Genomic DNA, 18376 nt, shown 5'->3' with positions numbered 1-18376 from the left:
AGTTTTCACATGCTCACAAGTGTGTTCTTGTGTCCCTGGCCTGGTCTTAGCCTCCAGGTCTTAGGATACAGATTCAGTCTAAAGCGACATTTTCAGAAACCTTGTGCATGGCAGGAGTCTACAGCTCACTTTGGATAACACACCAGCTCCTAAAGTTCTCTTGAATTTTACTTGAGGACTGGCTTGCATTATTCAGGCCAGGTTTGGTTTCCTAACTGTGATGTGGCTGGAATCTGGCAAGATACATTTTTGGTGCATTTGAGTCTCCCACAAAATCAGTTTAGATTAGTTTTAGATGAGTATTTAGATGCGTTTTCTACTTTCCAGAGCTGAACTCCGCATGGGAATGCGATTGTTTCTGAAGCAGATCCATAGAAAGTGGACCTCCTCTGGCTGTGATCCAACCCACATTTCAAAGATACTGAATTGAACCTCCAGCCTTGGTTAATATCCAAAGTTATCTGCCAGCTCTGCCACCAACTTTCCCAGCTGCTAAAAGTCAGTAACCATGGATATATGTTATCATGTTCTCTGGAGTCTCCTCCTAAATGCAAGAGAGTGAACTGAAGCACCAGTCTCCCTGTGCAGAGACCATTACTCGATGATCCTGCCTGCAGAGCAGTCACATACCGGCGTGAGCAGGGACCCCGTGTCCCAGCACACTCACCTGTTCCACGTTCTGACCTTTGGTCACATATTCATTGCCCACTTTCACACGGGGATGGAGCAACCCCTTGATGAGGTCAGCTGAGCTGATTCCCATAAGGTAGGCAGCTTTGTCAGCACCTGTAAAACAGTACAAAGGTATGAGGAGCCAGCAAGGAAGCACCAAGAAGGAAAAGCAAAACAAAACAAACCAAAACAGCTCTTCTGCTGATCATTGCTAACTATACTTGTTTTTCCACCTGCTCCAGAGTCTTCCTCCAGTGTCTAGTGTGATTTCCCATCTTGGATATTGTGTGATGGTGTCAAAGTCTGGGCCTCCTGCCTGAGAAGTTACTGTTTGGAGGAGATGGCCATAGCAGACCTGCTGCACCTTATCTGCACCTATCTATCAGCTTTTTGAGTTTTCTTGGTCTGAGGATCTTTATGCATTTTCCAGTGAAATCTTGGATTCCCATGCAGTGAACTTGAACCAAACAGAAGAGAGGTGATTTTCTTGTTTATCTTTCATAGACTCCTAATAGCAGATTGCAGCTAGAAAATACCTCTGGAGAGAAATCACTGCTAGACCAAAATCTTCTTTAATTACCAGAGAGCAGCTGAATCCTGTGTTGACATTCCTCAGGCAACAGGAACTCTTCCTTCCTAATGTTAGCATGACGAGGCCTGATCCAGGTAATCATTTCTGCTGGATTCCTGCCTCAGCTCACATACAGCCACTGCTTAAGCCTTCCAGTTAAGTGATAGGGCTCACCCTTCTCATCCTTCCACATGCTAGAAAGTCACCCTCTCCTCAAAGCTTGCTCTGTTACATCTGGGAGCCAGGCATAATGCAGCAGTGCAAAAGCAATGGAAAATATTTGAGCTCTGACTTGTCTGAATTTTCAGGTTTGCTCTGCAGCCTGACTATTCTCTTAGATCTATGATTTGTCCTAAATATGCCCACTCAAGGCAAACCCCTTTGTGCACCTACAGCAGGTCCTGAGGCAGTGTGGTTCCTTGGGATCATGGGCACTGACCTTCACAGACCAGGCCAGGGAAGTTATCACAATCTGCCCTTGGAGGAATTTTCATGCCCAGCCCAGGCTGGGCAGATGTGGCAACACAGAGCCAAACTCACTTTCAGTGCCGTCAGCCTCTGCCTGCTCTTCTCGCTGCTTTTGCTTGAACTTCATGTTGCCAAAGTGCATGATAGCACCCACTATTTTATAGGAGCCATATTTCTCATCATTGCTGAAGCCCAAGATGTCCATGGCGTGCTGAGGAGAGACAAAGCAGTATAGATAGAACTAAATCACCACTCTAAGGTGAGGGTTGGTCCTCCCACCATCTCCTAAGGCACTCTACCTACGCTGGGGCTCTAGGTAGGGTGCTCTATCCAGTGGGCACCTAGCCAAAGAATCCTGTTTGTGGGATTTTGAATGTGAATCCAGCTCCCACTAGATCTATTTGAAAGCAAAAGGACTAGCCTAGCATCCACAAGCAGGAGGTTTTCTGAGCTGTGGTCTCATCTTCTCATGGGAGCCATGGGAACTGCTCATGTGCTACAGCCCCTTCCTAATGCAGGGATTTACTCTTCCTTCTCTGCCTGGAGGAGGCTGTTAATGGGGATCAGAGTCACTCTGCTCTTTCTCATAGGCTCACAGCATGTGTAGAGAAATAAACTGGAGGGAACTCACTGCTAAATTAGATAGTGACACAGAACAGCCAGGACATGTCCCCATGTCTGCCCAGAAGGAGGTTGTGTCCCCTCCCAGGCCCCTGGCTCAGGCTGTGCAGTGTGAAGGAAGTACACGTACATCTGTCGCCATGAGTTCCTCGCCGTCATCCAGGTTGTCCACAGTTGTTACACCCTGAGAGCAGAAGTGGTAGTCATAGGGGTTGAGGGAGAGCAGCAGCATATCTGTTGGGAGAAGACATGCAGAGGGTGAGGCCAGTCTGACAAGAGACAAAGCTGGAGCAGAGGGGCAACCCTGGACACAGATGAAGAGGTAACACTTCACCAGCCTCAACTAGAGGGCACCAGCCAGTGGGAGGAACAGCCTCTTCAAGCCCAGGCAGGTCCACACATGGGTCCATCTCTTCTGTGATGTGCCTCCTACTTGCTATCTTGGGATATGGCTTGGCTGCAGACTGATTTAAAAGTGGCCATCCATGTCCTTGTGACCACCAGATAAGATTACTGCTCTGCACAGCTCTCCAGACCTGCCTAATAAGGTATTGTTCTCCAGCCAGCAGCAAGATCAAGAGCCTGCAGCCAAGAGGCTGACCACCCCAGGGGACTGTGCCAGCCATCTTTCTGCAGTGTGGAAAGATTTCCTGTGCACTCCGTGTCGCCTGGCACCTGGAGGGCAGGGCTGCTCAGGGCACAGGACTGCCCCTGTGCAAATTCGGATCAGCTGGCACTATCCTGGGGAACACATCTAGGATATGTCTACACCAGGGCTGCTGCTGCAACTGAGCTGGGCAGCTGTTTTCAAGTTCACCTGAAACAGGTCATCTTACCAGTGTGGCTGAAGCAGCTCAGAATAGGCTTCAAAATGCTTCCCCTTACCCCAAAATGAGTAAACATCCAGCCTGCACATGTTGAGGTCAATGCTGCACCCGCCAGGCCATGAGTACTCCATGCATAGGCAGCTTTGTGCTTATGCACGCACTCCCACCCTGCAGATAGACCCTGAGTGGCCACTTTTCTGCTCCTGGACAGTTGCAGAAAGTCTGGGTTCTCAGTCTGTGAGGATAAAGGAGGCTGGACTAGATGACCTCTTGAAATCCCTTCCACCCTGAATTATCTGCCAACCCTATGACCCTGCACAGCTAGCAAAGCATTCAAGGGCAGTATCTGCATGGTGAGCTGGGTTTGCTCATTCCCTGTGGACCCCAAAGCTGACAACAGAGCTCCTTGTGGCTATTTTCAGGCCATCATGCTATAAAAGCTATGCTGCAGCTTTGGCTGCCTTACCTTGCAGCTCTGGTTTCTTCCCAGAGAGGATCTGGTAGTAGATGTGGTAGCTTCGCTCTTTGGGTTGCTGGAAAATCACTCTTGATTTTTCCAGAAGATCTAGAATGAAACAGGGCAGAGGGGTTAAAGGAGGGCTTGTTCTTTCCTGGAGCTGACCCAGCACCGGCACAAATAGTGAGATGAAATCCCTCCCCATGGCAGCTGGCACATGTTTACTCACAGATGTCAATGTCTGCGGAGGCCAGCTTCCCTGAGGGGCCAAAATGTATCCGGATGAACTTGCCCTGAAAACATGCAAGGAAGTAAGTGCTGGGCTTGGCTACCAAGGTACAATTCTGAACAACTCCTAGAAACCTCAGACAACTACAAGACACAGGTAATTTCCCACTTCTTAGGCTTCTGCTGTTGCCAGGCAAGATACTGAGCTCTGTGAGGGATAGTTGGGTGGAGTTCTCTGGTTTGCAACGTACAGAGGGTCAGACAGCATCACCTAAGGTTTTAAACACTAGGCAGGCAGAAATTTCACTCACAGCAGGCAAATCCCTGTCCTGGCTAAGCACTTCTGTGGGGAAGCATGATACTGAGTCTGCTCGCAGTCTCCTGCTCTGTGGTGTGCTGAGAAGTCTCACCCTTTCCCTCCAAGGCACAAGAACAGACATCAAAGCCACCTGTGGCTGGTGAGCTCTGCATCCCACAGCAGATCCAAGCTGGGCTTAGTAAAAAAGATGCTGTTCCTTGGAAGAGGCATGCTTATCTGTCCCAGCTCCAGCACTCTAGGCCGTGCTTACCGGCCCTCTCAACTTTGGTCCTGTAAGGAACTGCTCTGCAGCCACAGGCTGTGCCACCAGGGCGATTCATTCTGACCAGCGCACCATTTACTGCACTGATGTAACCAGAAGAAGCTTGGCCTCAGAAGTCCAGTCCCCCTAGGAAGCAGAGCTAGCTTCCTGCCTTTGGCTCACACTGTACAAAAGCACAATACCCCAAGCAATGCATTCAGCTTACATAAACTCGGCACATTAGCTCTCCAAGACACTTACAAAACGCGAGGAGTTGTCATTTCTTATGGTTTTGGCATTGCCAAAAGCTTCCATAGCTGGGTTAGCCTCAATGATTTGATCTTCAAGGGTGCCCTGGAAAACAAAACCAAAGGAAGTGTCAGCTCCCACCCAACCGGAGGGGATCTGTTACCAACAACACAGGGAAACAGAGTGGGGCTCCTTGCACCATCTGCCTGCTCTGCTCGTTAGCTGTCTTTAAGAGCCTGCTGCTCCTGAGGCACCTCCTTGTCTCATGAAGCAATGCAGCTCGGTTTAGAGGTCAGCAGAACTAGGTTTTGCAGCAATGCTCTCTGTGGGCTTCTCCTTGCCTGAACTGTCCCTCTGAAGATTCAGACTACCGTTTCCTCTGCACACAGCAGTCCTTAGCCCCTTTCTAAGGCTGCTACAATATGTAAACCAAGAGTAAGTGCACACTGTCACCACAGCAGTCTGAAACATTTCAGGCTCTTTGACTCTGCCAGGCATTTCCTCTTCCACAGTTCAAATCAGAGCATGTTGCAAACGAAGAAATCCAGAAACTACAACTCCCTACACCAACAACATGCACAGCAGGGTCACAGTGTGAGGGGAACACATCACAGGTCCCAGCTGGTGTGATCTGCTGACACTGGAGCTCTCCTGAGCAAGCCCCAAGATTAATCTTCCCCTAACCTTGTTTTTCCATTCGTGTTTCACATGCACAGCTCAAAGATAAGGAGACAGCCTCCACTTAATGCAGGCAAAGCAGGACAAGAATTCAAGGAGAGAAGCAAGAGACTTGTGCCAAGCCACACGAAGGACAGTGGGGTTTGACGACAGTAGTAGAGTTTGATGGCACAGGCACCTGCAGGATTTTTCATGGGAGTTTTTGCCCATGCTCTGACACATTACAGTCCATAGGGCTTTCCTTAGGTGGGAAACACCAGCTCTGGGCTCTGCCCACCAAGAGGTGAACTGTCTGTTCAATGTTGGGCCCACGACTGTTCCCCACCTCTGCAGCTCCAGGCGTGTGAAGGGCAAAAGGGACAGGGAGCAGCTGTGAATCACAGCTTTACTGACAAACTGTATGTTGTCACTTGGATATCCTTTGATCTGTCATCTTTAAATTCAGCCTGATCTAAAACTGCCTGGCCTGTGAGATTCAATGGGGGCTGCCCCATGGGCTGCCCCAGGACCCACAGATTCAGCCCCAGAGATATCTCAGTCTTAGTCAGTTTGCCCAAGTGGTCTGAGACTCATGTGTTAATGAGCATCCCACAACCAAGAGTGTGCATCAGCTGAAGGCTGTCCCTCAGTGCTCAGACAGAAACCAGGGGCCAAGGACATACGACCGAGCTGCTGACACAGCTGAGCCCTTGGGGCGCTGGGAGTGCCAGGGACTGTCCCTTTGCTGGATTTCTGAAGGCACTCAGTTGTTTCTTTGGAGCTAAGCAAGCACCTCAGAAATGCGCCCCAAAGAAGGACATCAGCTGCCTGCAATGTGGTGGGCTGAGCCAGTTCAGGTCTTTGCAGAGGGTAGCATGTCCAGGTATCATCAGGGCCCCAGTCTGTAGCCAGAGCAAGTGCTGCCCGTGGCAAAGAGGGTCTTCCCCTGCCCCTCAGCACCACCACCCTCAGCTGGGCTTCCAGGCTGGGGGGATACAAACGGCTCAGAGAGTGGAGGCTTCACCTTTGGAGGAGCCCACGCCACCCCCAGGCAAACACACTGCTGGTTAGAAATGAGCATTTGAAGAGTAATGATCCCTTGAAGGAGAGGTTGGAGTCAGAAAGGTAGAAAGTCACTAAGAGATGAAACACCAAAGCTTCAAACTATGGGAAGGTGGGAGATGATACAAAGCCAAGCAGGTAACTAAACGCTGCCCAGGTGCTGGGGCAGCCCTTGCTCCCAGACCCGAGGCAGAGACTCCACACCGGCATTCCTCATCACCCCACCATAGCTCTGTGGTGCAGCAGAACTCTGTCCTCAGCATTAAAGATTAGGAGTCTACAACACTTACCCCAGTTTTAGTGGCAATAGCTGCCTAGAGAAAGGAAAGAAAATTGTCTTTAGAAATCCAGAAAAGCCAGGCAAGAACCGCAAGAAGCATGGTCAGAAAAGCAGGGCATGACCATTTAGTGCCAAAAAACGTCCAAGAAAAAAATGGGAGGATTAAACTTTAGAAGAGATGCCAAAAAGTTGTTAAATAGATTAGCTCAAGAAAATAAAGAAATGCATCAAAAAGCAAGAACAGTTAAATCCAAACCCAAAGAAGAGTAAAGAAAATAATGCTGAAGTATTGCTTGTATGACACCTAAAGCAGCCAGTTTGCTTCTGCAAGGGAAAAGCAGGCTGGAGACTCAGCATATCAAGAAGAAATAAGCAATTGCAAGGGCAGCTCAAAAATAACCAGCACCAAAGAAATGCAAGAATCAAAACAAGAGCAAGAAAAGCACAAGGTAGAAAAGGGTCAAAATGAACAAGAGGAGAAAAAAAGGAGAAAAGGATGAAAAGCAAGGCTTAAAAAAGGCAAGGTGGGAAATGGCAGGTTTACTCCATTCTTTTAATGATCCTTAGGAAGATCTGTGGGGTGTTGAAGGAGGAAGAGAAGACAAAGAGGGCATATAAAGCACCTCTTCCAAGCTGCACAGATTGAGCAGCCACAGAAAAAAAAATCCATTTCCCCTTGAGCAGAATAATTTCAAGCCTTGCTTGTTCAAAAGTCAGGGAAAAGCCAAGCCCTGGGTGGGTCAGACCAAAACACGCTTCCAAATGCAAAAAGTTGGGGGAAGAAAAAAAAAAGTAAAAAGAAGAAGAAAGGGGGAGGGGGGTTAAAAAAAAAAAAAAAAGAAAGGAAGAAAACAGCAAGAACTCATTTCAAAAGAGGGTCTTACTAATTTCTTGCCCGGTGTGTCGCCCAAGGCTGCGACAATGGCAAAGTACTGAATGACCCGCTTGGTGTTTACAGTCTTACCAGCACCAGATTCTCCGCTTAGAGTAACAGAAATACACAGATCAAGGACATGAGGCAAAGAACAGGCAACACTTCAAACAGAGACCCTGCCGACCTGCCACCCCACTCATCATGCCAGGAGGGAGAAGCAAAGTATCGGAGGGACAGTTAGGCCGGCAGTATCAATCCCCTGCAGCCTGGGGCTGTACGTGCTTGTCTTTGGAGCGAAACCCAGCTCCATCCTCGCCATGTCCTCCGGCTGCGAGCCCGGGCCCTGCCGGCCTCCTCGAAGGTGCCGCGGGGGGTCAGCTGCCCTCCGCAGATATGGCGGGAGGTGCCGGCGCCCACCAAGGCTGTACGGCCCTGGCCCCGGGGCTTCAGCTGTTGGGGATCAGCCAGGAACCAGCCTCGCCTGCTCCCACAGGGGAGTTTCAGCACGCCCCGCTTTGCTGGGGGGTCTTAGAGATGGTGGTGGCACCGCGCTGGGGTGAATTCTGCCCGAGCGAGCGCAGGGGCCAGCGTGCCCGGCGAGGGATACGGGCGGCCGGTGGCCCCACTGAGCTCATCCCTATAGTTAGCTGCTCTCCTATTGTAATCCCAGATCACAAAGAGCCGGGAGGGAGCCGGGGAGCAGAGCCGCCACCGGACACGTGCCAAGCATCTCTCCGCAGCCCCTGCCTTTCCTAATTAGGCTATGGCCGAGGCTAAAAATGTCCGTGGCCCCTGGCAGCGGCATAGGGTCCTTTAGAGTCCTTTATATAGCCCTTATCTATATGTCACTTGAAATCAACCTGGCTACACCCTCCCACGTCACCCTCCTCCCCCACCGCCGCCCCTCCAGCGGCCGCCGCCATCTCCCTCTGGCCTTGGCCTCCATCCCTCTTTCCCCCTCGCTCCTTGGAGGACGCCGGCAGTCGGGGCGCCCCATGGCAGCTCCCGCAGCTGTCGGGGTGCGGGGGAGCCTGCCCGCCAGGCCTGCGCGGGGCTTTGTCACCTGGCACTGCGGCAGGCTGGGCGGGAAGGGACGGGAGGGCCAACAGCTGCTCAGGCAGGGGGGGGACACAGCCGGGGGGCCCTCCCGGGACATGGGGTGCCTGCCCAGGGCTCCCCGGGAGCGCAGGGCGGGGGGGCCTCGACTGCTCACACTGGGCAGGGCGAGGGCATGGAGGAGCACTTACGTGATGAGCATGGACTGGTTTTCACGGTCTGGAAGAGAAGGAGCAGGCATTAGGCCAGTGCCACCCACCTCACCCCCTGCCCCGGGAGCCCAGACCCCCCCAAGATGGGGGTCCCCAAGGCGAGGGCTTACTGCGCAGCATGTCGTTGTAGGCATTGTCGGCGATGGAGTAGATGTGCGGGGGCACCTCCGTGCGCCGCTTGCCCTTGTAGGCTGCCACCACGGGCGCAGTGTAGACGGGCAGCCACTTGTAGGGGTTGATGGTGACACAGAAGAGCCCCGAGTAGGTCTGCAGAAGGAAAGGGAGCAGATGAGGGACGGGGGTGCCCCGACACCCCTTCAGCTCCCCACCCCACAGGGTGACCCCCCCGTCCCCTGGCAATGTCGGCTTACGTAGATCATCCAGTGGGAGTAGCGGCGCTTCAGGTTGTAGAGCACAGAGGCCTCGTTGAGGTGTGTCAGCATGGCCATGTCCTCAATCATGTCGAATTTGGGGGGGTTCATGGGCTGCAGCTCATCCTCCTTCACCACCCGTGTCTGCGGGAGGAGGGGGGACACGTCAGATGGACCCCAGCCCCCACTGAACACCCCCTCCCCCAAAACCTGCCCGGTGGACAGATATATCGACAGTCCAGGGCCGGGACAACCCTGGTGCCATGCCTGCTGTCCTCCCCACAGGATTGCCCTCCATTTTGGGGTGACAGGGCTTGGGGAGCCTCACCAGCACCCCAGCCGCAAAGCCCAGCTGGGACAAGCAAGCCCCAGACCCATTCCCTCCCCAGGGAGATGGGCTATGGCTGAGCCTGACAGAGGGGATCAAGCTGGGGGGCACCAAGACGTCACCCCACAACATGCTCGACACCCCCATCCTGCACTCTTCTTCACAGCCTAAAACCCTGTGGAGGCACAGGCTTTTCCCCAGAGAGATCCTTGGTTATTTGGGCAAAGAGCTGAAGCCTGTGCCCCATCACTTATAACTGGATTTATTTAATCCCACAAAGCCAGGCACTGGGAAACTATTGCATTACATATCTGGCCTGAATGGAAGAAGCTGGATTTAGCAAATTGTCTTGTTCATAAAGATTAAAATAAACCTTTCAAAGAGGTATATCTGGGGTTTTTTTACAAGTGAATATGAAGTGTTAAAAGGCGTTAGGTGTTAAAAGCAGGAGAGTAGATAGAAGGATAAGGGTGGGGTTATGACTCTTGAAACTGTTTCTGCTGGAAAAGCTGATCCAAGGAGAGCAGATATAGTTTCAGATTTTGTAAATCCATGACAAATCGTTAAAAAAGACAGTTTCAAGAGGGAACAGCAAAAAAGCTTTGGACACTGCTTTGTTCACAGGAGCTGAAGATCTAAACATCAGAGTAGCCTTTTTAAATTTATACCCCTCTCCCCAATGAATTTTATTTTGGAGAGGGCAAATTTCTTCACATTTTTTCCCAGTTTCAGACAAAAATACTTTCAAAGCCTTGACACTTTTCAAAGATAATCACATATATTTCTTTTAAATTTGGCAGACGAGCACTTCTCAGTGCCATGCTGACTAGCCAAGAAATTGAAATAGTAAAGGCTACCATTCACTGCCTGGTCAGGTCCTTGGTTTTTTTCCCAGTTTTTACACCAGTGTGAGTCTCTGCACTGCAATGAAGTTGCAGGACCATGCAACTCCCACAGCCAACAAAGGAGTATTAATTAAGTGCCTTTGAAGCTATTTTTATTGGATATTATCTTGACAAATATTGGCTGATCCTTCCTTGCTTTGCCTCCCTCCCACTGCTGGGAAGCTGGAGCCTCACCATAGCTAGTCCTACCCCTCTGTCCAGCGCCTGTTCCCCCAACAGCACCTCTCACTTTTCCGCAAATCCCAGCTAAACCGAGCAGGAATTGGCCAACTGGCCCCTTACCTCTTCTTTCAGGCTTTGAGATGAGCCGGGCAGAGGTTCAGCATTGCAAAGGGCTGTGCTGGGGCAGGCACTGCCTTCAGGCAGCCCTTCCTCCCGTGGCCAGGAGCTGTGCTGGCCCAGCCCAACTGTCCCCCTTCGGTCTGTCTCGCACAGTAAATCGTGTTTGAAAGCAAACACTCGATGGGGGGATGCTGAACCACTGCCACTCTTGGCAAGTAATTGGCCTACGTGTCCTGACACACTGCGGTGTGTGTCCCCTCGGGGCATGACTGATCACCAAGTGTGGAAGGGTTATCAGCAAGAGCTTGGCTAGTTTCAGATGTGATCTTGTCACACGTATCCCCCCTCCGCACACACTTGCTCTCCCTTGGTAAAAGAAAAGGTATTTTTGCTTACTTCCTTATTTTTGGTTTCCACAGTGGCTTTGCCACCAGAGATGTCTTTGATTTCCACTTCAATATAAGCTTCTTTCTCATCCGGGATCCAAGATCGCTTCTTTCCTGGAGGAGAGGAGAGGAGAGGAGAGGAGAGGAGAGGAGAGGAGAGGAGAGGAGAGGAGAGGAGAGGAGAGGAGAGGAGAGGAGAGGAGAGGAGAGGAGAGGAGAGGAGAGGAGAGGAGAGGAGAGGAGAGGAGAGGAGAGGAGAGGAGAGGAGAGGAGAGGAGAGGAGAGGAGAGGAGAGGAGAGGAGAGGAGAGGAGAGGAGAGGAGAGGAGAGGAGAGGAGAGGAGAGACAAACCAGGTTGAAATGTAGGAAACCATTTGAAATTATCAACTGAAAGCCACATGACTGCAGTCCAATAACATGAAAGGACAGTGATTATTCCTTCCTATGCTCTTGGTCACAGGAGCTGGAATTTCTTTGTCTTCTTCATGTTTGGCAGCTGTTTACTTTGCCAGGCTCAGCTTTTAGCCTGACAGAAGTCTGGTGCTTCATGTGTGCTTGCACTCAGACCATCATGAAAAAGGATGGTGAGAGGAAGCAAAACTCTCTTTGTTTGCCAAACCAAGAGGAGCAAGTTGAGCCCTGGAGCCCGAGCACAGCGAGCCAAAGTATAGTGGGGTGGCTGGGACAGAGTGGACACCTCCAAAATGAAACAGAGCTGGGGAAGGTTTTGATACCAGTCCCTCAGCCCGTCTCCCTCAGTCCTCCTGCCCCTCAGGGTTGGGGGAGATGAAGGGCCATCTCCACCCACACGTCAGCAAATAAGGGGAAAGTCAAAAACCTGTTTTTCCTACTTCTGAGATCTTCCTGTCCTCCAGGGTGGTGGAGGCAATTCTGTAGCACCTGTGATACCATGAGGAGCAGCACTGGGAAAGGGACAGGGATGGTCTCCAAAGAGAGCCATGGCCAAGAGGCTGGCTTGGGGCACACACATAGGGCTGTGCCGAGAGCTGCCTCGGGGTCTTACCATCAAATGGGATTGTCTGAAGCTTCAGCTGCTCTGTGTAGCTTTTCCGGAGGTATTCAGCAGCCTCCCCAAACTCAGTCATGTCCAGCAGAGACATCTTGCCCAGCTGGAGGAAGACTTGGCAGCAGTGAAGGAAGAGTGAAAGACACCTGAACGCTAAAAGGAGGGAAGGGACAAGGAGTCAGTGCATGGGGAAAGCACCCGCCGCTGGGCTGCTAAGCAAGAGCAACACGGTCACCAAACGTGCTTTTAATTTAGAGAGTGAGAGAAGACAGCGACAACAATACTAGCTAATAATAACTATAATAACAAGACAATTACTGAACACTTTCCCTTCTGCTGCTATCAGCCCTACACTGCAAGTCCCAGATGGGTAAGCCAGCATCGCTTTGGTCTCAAAATCCACATTCGCATTTTAGACATCACCAGAGATCGTCAACGACACCCCGTTTCTTGATAAACTCAGCTAAAACCTCTTCCAGCTTTACAGATCTGTTGAAGCCCTGGTACTCTGCACAAAACCTCTGCAAATACCCGGGTCTGTTTTGCAGAGCAGTATTGCAGGAAGATAAAAGCAAGATCAGAGGTATTATCCCTGGGAAGACCCCTTCTAGAAGACCGCCGTGACAGCTGCTTGGAAAAGCACTTTTACAATAGTGCTTTCTAATATCCATCTAATGCCGTATCACACAGCAGAGCTCCAAAATGCTTCAGTTATCATGAATGTAGCCACGGCTGGTAGCCAGCAACTTGGCAAAGAGTGCAGACCTTAGCAAAAATGCTCTCAATCCAGGTCTGTCCCACCCTCCCCTGTACCGCCAGAGTCAGCCCCTGTCCTCCGGGAACATCCACCCTGCGGAGGTGAAGCGGGTTAGTAGCAGAGGACAAGCGTGCACACAGACATGCTCTTTATTACTAACCTTGGTGATAGGACTGAGTGGCTGTGTGCGTGCAGCAAAGCCCCTTTTTATTGTGTCTGTCAAGGTCAGAGTGGGAAAAGATATGTCAGAAATTCCCATGTGTCATGTCCACACAGCTCCATTGGTGCTGCTGTCCCACTGCCCGGAGAGACACAAAAGGCAAACTTCGCTTTTATCTCTCTGCAAATGCAGCCTGGTTATTTTTATTCCTGTATTGTCAGGCAAGTACAAAGGCAGAGTGAGAGGCTCCTGCTCCGGGAGCAGCGCAGCTCTCCAAGCCTGCCTGTGCTGCCTGCTCTGGCAGGGAGCAGAGGAAGGAGAACTTCACCATTCCCTCCTGCACCTGAGCAATCTGTCCTTCTGCTTCTTCCCCACACCCCACCAGCAGAGCTGCTGCCTGGTGGGGTGCGGTTGCTGGCTTTCCAAGCTGGAGTATCCCAACCTCTTACTCAGCTCTGGTTCAGCTCTCCCTGGACAGACTGGGAGCAGAGGACCAGGGAAGGACCTTGGGGCTTGGTCTCTGTTACCCTGTTGTCTTCTTCTCAAAGGGTTTGGCTTGTTTCCTGATGCACACCAGATGCTGACCATTCAACACCAACCACCACAAACACCAGAATTTACTTTTCTGGTTATATGATGAAATTCAACAGTTTTGTCAGAGGGGCCTGATGCTCCCCTGAGCTGTAGTGGCTCAAGGGCAGCCCTCCCCCGGGCAGGCACACTGATGGGCAGCAGGGTCAAGCCCCCTTCCTCTGCTTCACTGCCATGGATGGGCTCTGCCTTCGGCAAGCTCTGCACCAGGTCCTGCTCCCAGAGCTCACTCACCTTGGTGTGGGAGCCTGGTTCATGGCTAGGCCATATTCAAAATCTCTCAACAGAGAGGTTGCTGGCTTTCCTCCACACCGTTTTACCCAGACAGCACCCAAAGACACTGTGTACAACGCGGTGATCTCAGCCCAGAGCTCACCTCCATCCCAGCAGCACCACCACGGGCTGCCCAAGGTGGGAACAGGACCCGGCGGGGGCCAGCTGGACCCACGGCCATGTCACGGGGATTTCTGTGCTAGGCTCAAGGAAAAGCCATTTTACATCCAAACTGTAGTGAGGTTTCTATACTCTGGGCTGGCCATGTTGCTGCCTCCCTGAAGGACCCTCATGCCTGCCCACCAAGCACTCCACTCCTTTCTTTGCCTTTGCTTTGGTGCATTTAAAAAGCAAAGCAGGGCTGGATGGTTTTTGCACCCCTTCTCCCTCCTGCCCTCACCAGGCCAGGAGATGCTTCTGCCAAGGGCAGGACCAGCACACACCTTCCCCAGAAGCCCAGTTGGGCAGCTGGGATGTGCATGCCCTGCCAGGGTGGGCTACTGCCACTCAACCCACCAGGAACACAGCCAGACCTCTCTGCATCACTGCTCTACTCCTTCCATGGCCCCCCAGGGATACTCATGGGCTGCTTGGATCCAGTGCAGACTTGTGTGAAATGAGCTGCAGCTGCCTCTGGAGCTGGAAATCAGCCTCACTAGAGCTGGGTGACTTGGGACCCCCACATGCATGTGCAGAGAGGGGCAGCATCTGGCACCCCTAGATGGTCTGGATGGCTGCATTCCCCATATGCAGCTGCAGGGGGGCCTTGGTGCCAAACCACCTCTTGGGTCCCTAGTTGTGTGGTCATGTCCTGGGGACATAGAAATTAGATATAACCCACCAAGGTGATACTGGGCAACCAGGGCCCATGGCTGCAGGGTTTTGCTATTCCCCATTCAGTACCCCTCACACCCCAGGGTAACTTGGGTTGTATCCTCCTGAGAGTAGGAGAAACTGAGGCATGGGGTGATTTAGGATTAGCTGTACAGTGCTGTGCCCAAGCTGGATGTGGCGTGGCCTCTGCCACAGCCAGAATAGCAGCACCGTGAGCTGCTTAGGGCATGTGGCTTCAGCCTGGGCACACAGCCCAGAGCGCAGAGAGATATTTTGCAGCCCCAGGACCTGCCCTGAATCTAAGCCAGGCACTGGAGGGTGTTTCTGCTGAAACCCCAGTGGTGGTCAGTCCTTCCACCTAGCACACAGGCATGGTTTGCTACCACACCCTGTGAGTCTGGGTTCCCAGTGCCATCTCCTCCACACCCCCCTGACAGGTGGGTCCTCTGCCCTCCTCCCTGCTTTGGAGTGAAGTCTGGGAGACTCATGGGCTGGAGGAGGACTCCAGACCTGTCCCCTGTGGCTTCTGCCCCAGCAGAGAGGATGGCTGGGCTCAGGGATGGGTTGATGTTGCCTTCATTGGCTGTGTGGTGTAAGGTAAGGGATTTGCACTGTGCCATGTTTCCCCATGAATTAAAATGCTCCCATGGAGGGGAGCCTGTAGCATGAAGAAGATGACTTTGAGTACATCAGGATAAAACAGGGTGCAAGCCCCCATCTCCATGTCCCATTTGGGCACTGTCTCACCAGGCTGCTGTTCAGAAGCTCAGGGCGTCATTGGGATTTGGCAGCAGCTGGTGCGGAGCTGGACTCCGCACATGTCTACTGCAACTCCCCTGGGGAGACCATCAGAGGGACACCAGTCCTGAGATACCTCTTGGCCATGGCATGACAGAGGTGCTCAGCCATGCTGAGGTGGCAGAGTTTCAGTGTCCTGAAGAGCCACAGGCACTGGTGGACCACAGGTCCCTCTGAGGTTACCCTGGTGGTCTTCTGCCTCTCTGTCCTGGGCTCAGAGTCAGGTTTCCACCCACACCCTGGAGGGACCCGAGGCCTTTGGCAGGTCCGGTGCCAAGTACCTTTGCCATGAGTGCCCTGGAGTGGGACGAGCTCTCGGCCCCAGACCTACCAGCTGGCCCAGCCTCACACATTCTTCTCAGGGCATGTACTCACCCCGCGCTCTCCTCACCCCCTCCCTTGCTTTATCTTTAAAGCGATTTTATTTTCGGAGATTCCTTCTGCAGTTCCTTCTGTTCGCCCTAGTTTCTCTCCCTCTTTGAAGAGGTTCCAGCAGGGTCTATCAAAGGCCAAGCAGATCTGTAGAAGGGGAAATGTGGAATGGTCGCTCCAGCAGCTGCTGAAGTGCACTTCCGCTGGGTTCAGGCTGGCATTTGTGATGTGGCTTTCAGGGTGGTAGGAAGCTCATCCTCATGTTGCTGGCAAGGCCTGAGCTGTGCTCTGCCCAGACAGGTGTGGCGGGGCATCCTCAGTGGGGCAGTGGCTGCAGAGGGCTCCTGTGGGCCTCCCACAAAACCTCATGGGCACAATGAGGAGCCCATGGCTTTAGCCTGAGCAGAGGGGAGTTTGCTTTAGGTGACTATTGCCCAAAGTGAACAGTCTGCCCAAAGGTCCCACCGGCTCTGCACAACCATCCTCAGCAGTGGGAATATCTCCCCTGACCATTGAGGGACCCCCATTCTCCCCCCTGTAGCTCTGTGCTTGATGTTGGTGTCCCATGATACGATGGAAGAGGATGGGGCTCCTCAGCCATGTCCCCAAGGACTGGACAAGCCTGTCCTCATGGGACAGGACACCACCAGCACCAGACTGCAGAGCTGCCCCTTCAATGAGCATTTTGTGGTCGGATCAGCTCCTACCCAGCCCTGGAGAGCCAGGAGGGTGACAGGGGCTCAGCCGTCCTCTCCAGAGAAATCCCCCGGCTGCTCCCCGACCCCCAGGAGGAATGTTTCCCATTAGCAGGCTCTGATAAGTGGCAGGAAGGAGAATTACTCTATGTGTCGGGCAGTTTGCTAGAGGTTTCCACACTTAACATATCACTGCTATCAGCTCCCTGAAATGCACTGGAGGGGAGTGCGAAGGCAGCTGATTAGATAAAGACAATCTGTGGAGGGGCTATTTCAGGCATATTTCCATCGAGCGAGAATGTCTGCTTACAGCGAGACAGGCGGAGGTGACAGGCCAGCGCTGCCTGTCTGACAGCGTCCCTCTGGCTCAGCCTGGCCCTGTCAAAGCAAACCCCTAAATCCCCATGGCCCTGTTCCACCAGGGCAAGAGAGACAGCAGCCACCACCACATCACAGCTTTCCACACACCCCTCGACACCAGCAGGAGATGGGTGCAGCAGTGATGCCGCTGCAGGGACCCCAAAAGGCAGATGCTCCTGTGGGGCTTGGGATGGGGTGAGCACTGGATCCCCTCATCTAACAGGTCCCTGGGCACTTCCCAGCACATGTGCCCTGATGCCCAGACATCCCGCTGTCCTGAACTGGCTGTGTTTTGGCTGGGGGTGAAGTGCTGCTCTATAACCCTTCATGAACATGCGTAAAGCTGCTGGCACCATGAGCTCCTCGGTGCAGTGGTACACAGCTCACCATGGCATGAGGCTTGGGCAGCATGGGCATGCTGGTGGCTGACCCTCCAGGCACTGTGCTTACACCACATGCAGGATGGCTCCAAAACGAGTGTATCGGGATTGAGAAAGTACCTGGAAGAGACAGGACGTGACAAATTAGTGTCCAGAGGTCACACGTGGGCATGGAGACAATGAGATCACATGGAGACTGGGAAAACTGGAGAGGTTTTGTTTGTTCATGTTGAATTTACCAGCTTTGATGTTTGAGGGGTTTTCTTCTGGGAATTGCCACTGTAAAGCATCTGTTTAGGAATGAAGGTGGTACTGAACACTGCAAAAATTACAGGGACATGTGAGCCTTCAGTGAAGATGCTTGAGGTTTTGGCAATGCACTTCAAAACAATGAGAGAAAAGAAAATCTTGCTCTGTTCATTTGAATACATAATAGCACCTTAATTGCAGCTGGCCTGCCGGGACAGACCCTGGCATACAGTTGCTATTGGAAATCATGACCAAGAGCTGCCTTGGAGGCTGCAAGGGAAGCACAGAGACTGATCAGAACCAGAGCCAGGATGCGGTTCTGCCAGTCCGTGTGCAGGATCTGCCCTGGCAGTGCCCTCGCTGTTCTGGTTTTGCATCAGTTTTCATCTACATTGAGATCTGGGAGCAGGAGGCTGGGTGGTGTCCTGCACACACACGCCAAGCCCACACAACCAGCCGCTCACAGAGCATTGGTCCCTGGGACAATCCCATCGCAGGCCCCTGCTCTCTCCACTCCTCATGCACCTTCTCCTTCGCTCCATGGGAAACTAGATGAGGGTGGTGTTGAGGACATAAGCGCTGGGCTGGGACCTGTTTGCCTTTAGCAGTTGTTTCCTTGGCCTGATGAAGGACGTGGCTCTGCTCTCCTGGCCCACTGACCCAGCATTCTGCCCACTGCAGGCTCAGACACTGCTCCGCTTGTCCTCCCCACTGTACTTGGTCATCAAGTCTCACAGATCGAGCTCAGTCTATCTCATGGCAAGGGACAGTTTTTCAAGTTGGAGTGGCAACAGACAGAGTTCTTCATGGGATC

At 52.4% G+C, this 18376-nt stretch overlaps 1 protein-coding gene across 3 annotated transcripts in view; it reads right to left on the bottom strand.

Moving 5' to 3' along the window:
• Window positions 1-12246, bottom strand: part of MYH7B (myosin heavy chain 7B) — a 28332-nt gene extending 16086 nt beyond the window's left edge. Inside the window, exons 1-13 of one of the 3 annotated variants that reach the window (XM_074843221.1) lie at window positions 12091-12246; window positions 11077-11180; window positions 9166-9309; window positions 8905-9061; window positions 8774-8801; window positions 7537-7633; window positions 6663-6686; window positions 4666-4758; window positions 3846-3909; window positions 3626-3724; window positions 2463-2566; window positions 1784-1922; window positions 668-786 (exon numbers count right to left, since the gene is read on the bottom strand). In XM_074843221.1, the coding sequence (XP_074699322.1) occupies window positions 668-786; window positions 1784-1922; window positions 2463-2566; window positions 3626-3724; window positions 3846-3909; window positions 4666-4758; window positions 6663-6686; window positions 7537-7633; window positions 8774-8801; window positions 8905-9061; window positions 9166-9309; window positions 11077-11180; window positions 12091-12187 (1269 nt within the window). In that variant the 5' untranslated portion in view covers window positions 12188-12246. Of the gene's footprint in view, window positions 1-667; window positions 787-1783; window positions 1923-2462; window positions 2567-3625; window positions 3725-3845; window positions 3910-4665; window positions 4759-6662; window positions 6687-7536; window positions 7634-8773; window positions 8802-8904; window positions 9062-9165; window positions 9310-11076; window positions 11181-12090 lie in introns of those variants that run through there. The other 2 variants (XM_074843220.1, XM_074843219.1) reach the window with 2 other exon arrangements.
• Window positions 12247-18376: the final 6130 nt, after the last annotated feature.

This window comes from Strix aluco, chromosome 17 (assembly GCF_031877795.1).
Source record: "Strix aluco isolate bStrAlu1 chromosome 17, bStrAlu1.hap1, whole genome shotgun sequence".
In the NCBI taxonomy this organism is placed as follows: domain Eukaryota; kingdom Metazoa; phylum Chordata; class Aves; order Strigiformes; family Strigidae; genus Strix; species Strix aluco.
The sequence above is the reverse complement of the archived record's forward strand: the minus strand, read 5'-3'. Positions and strand labels throughout refer to the sequence as shown.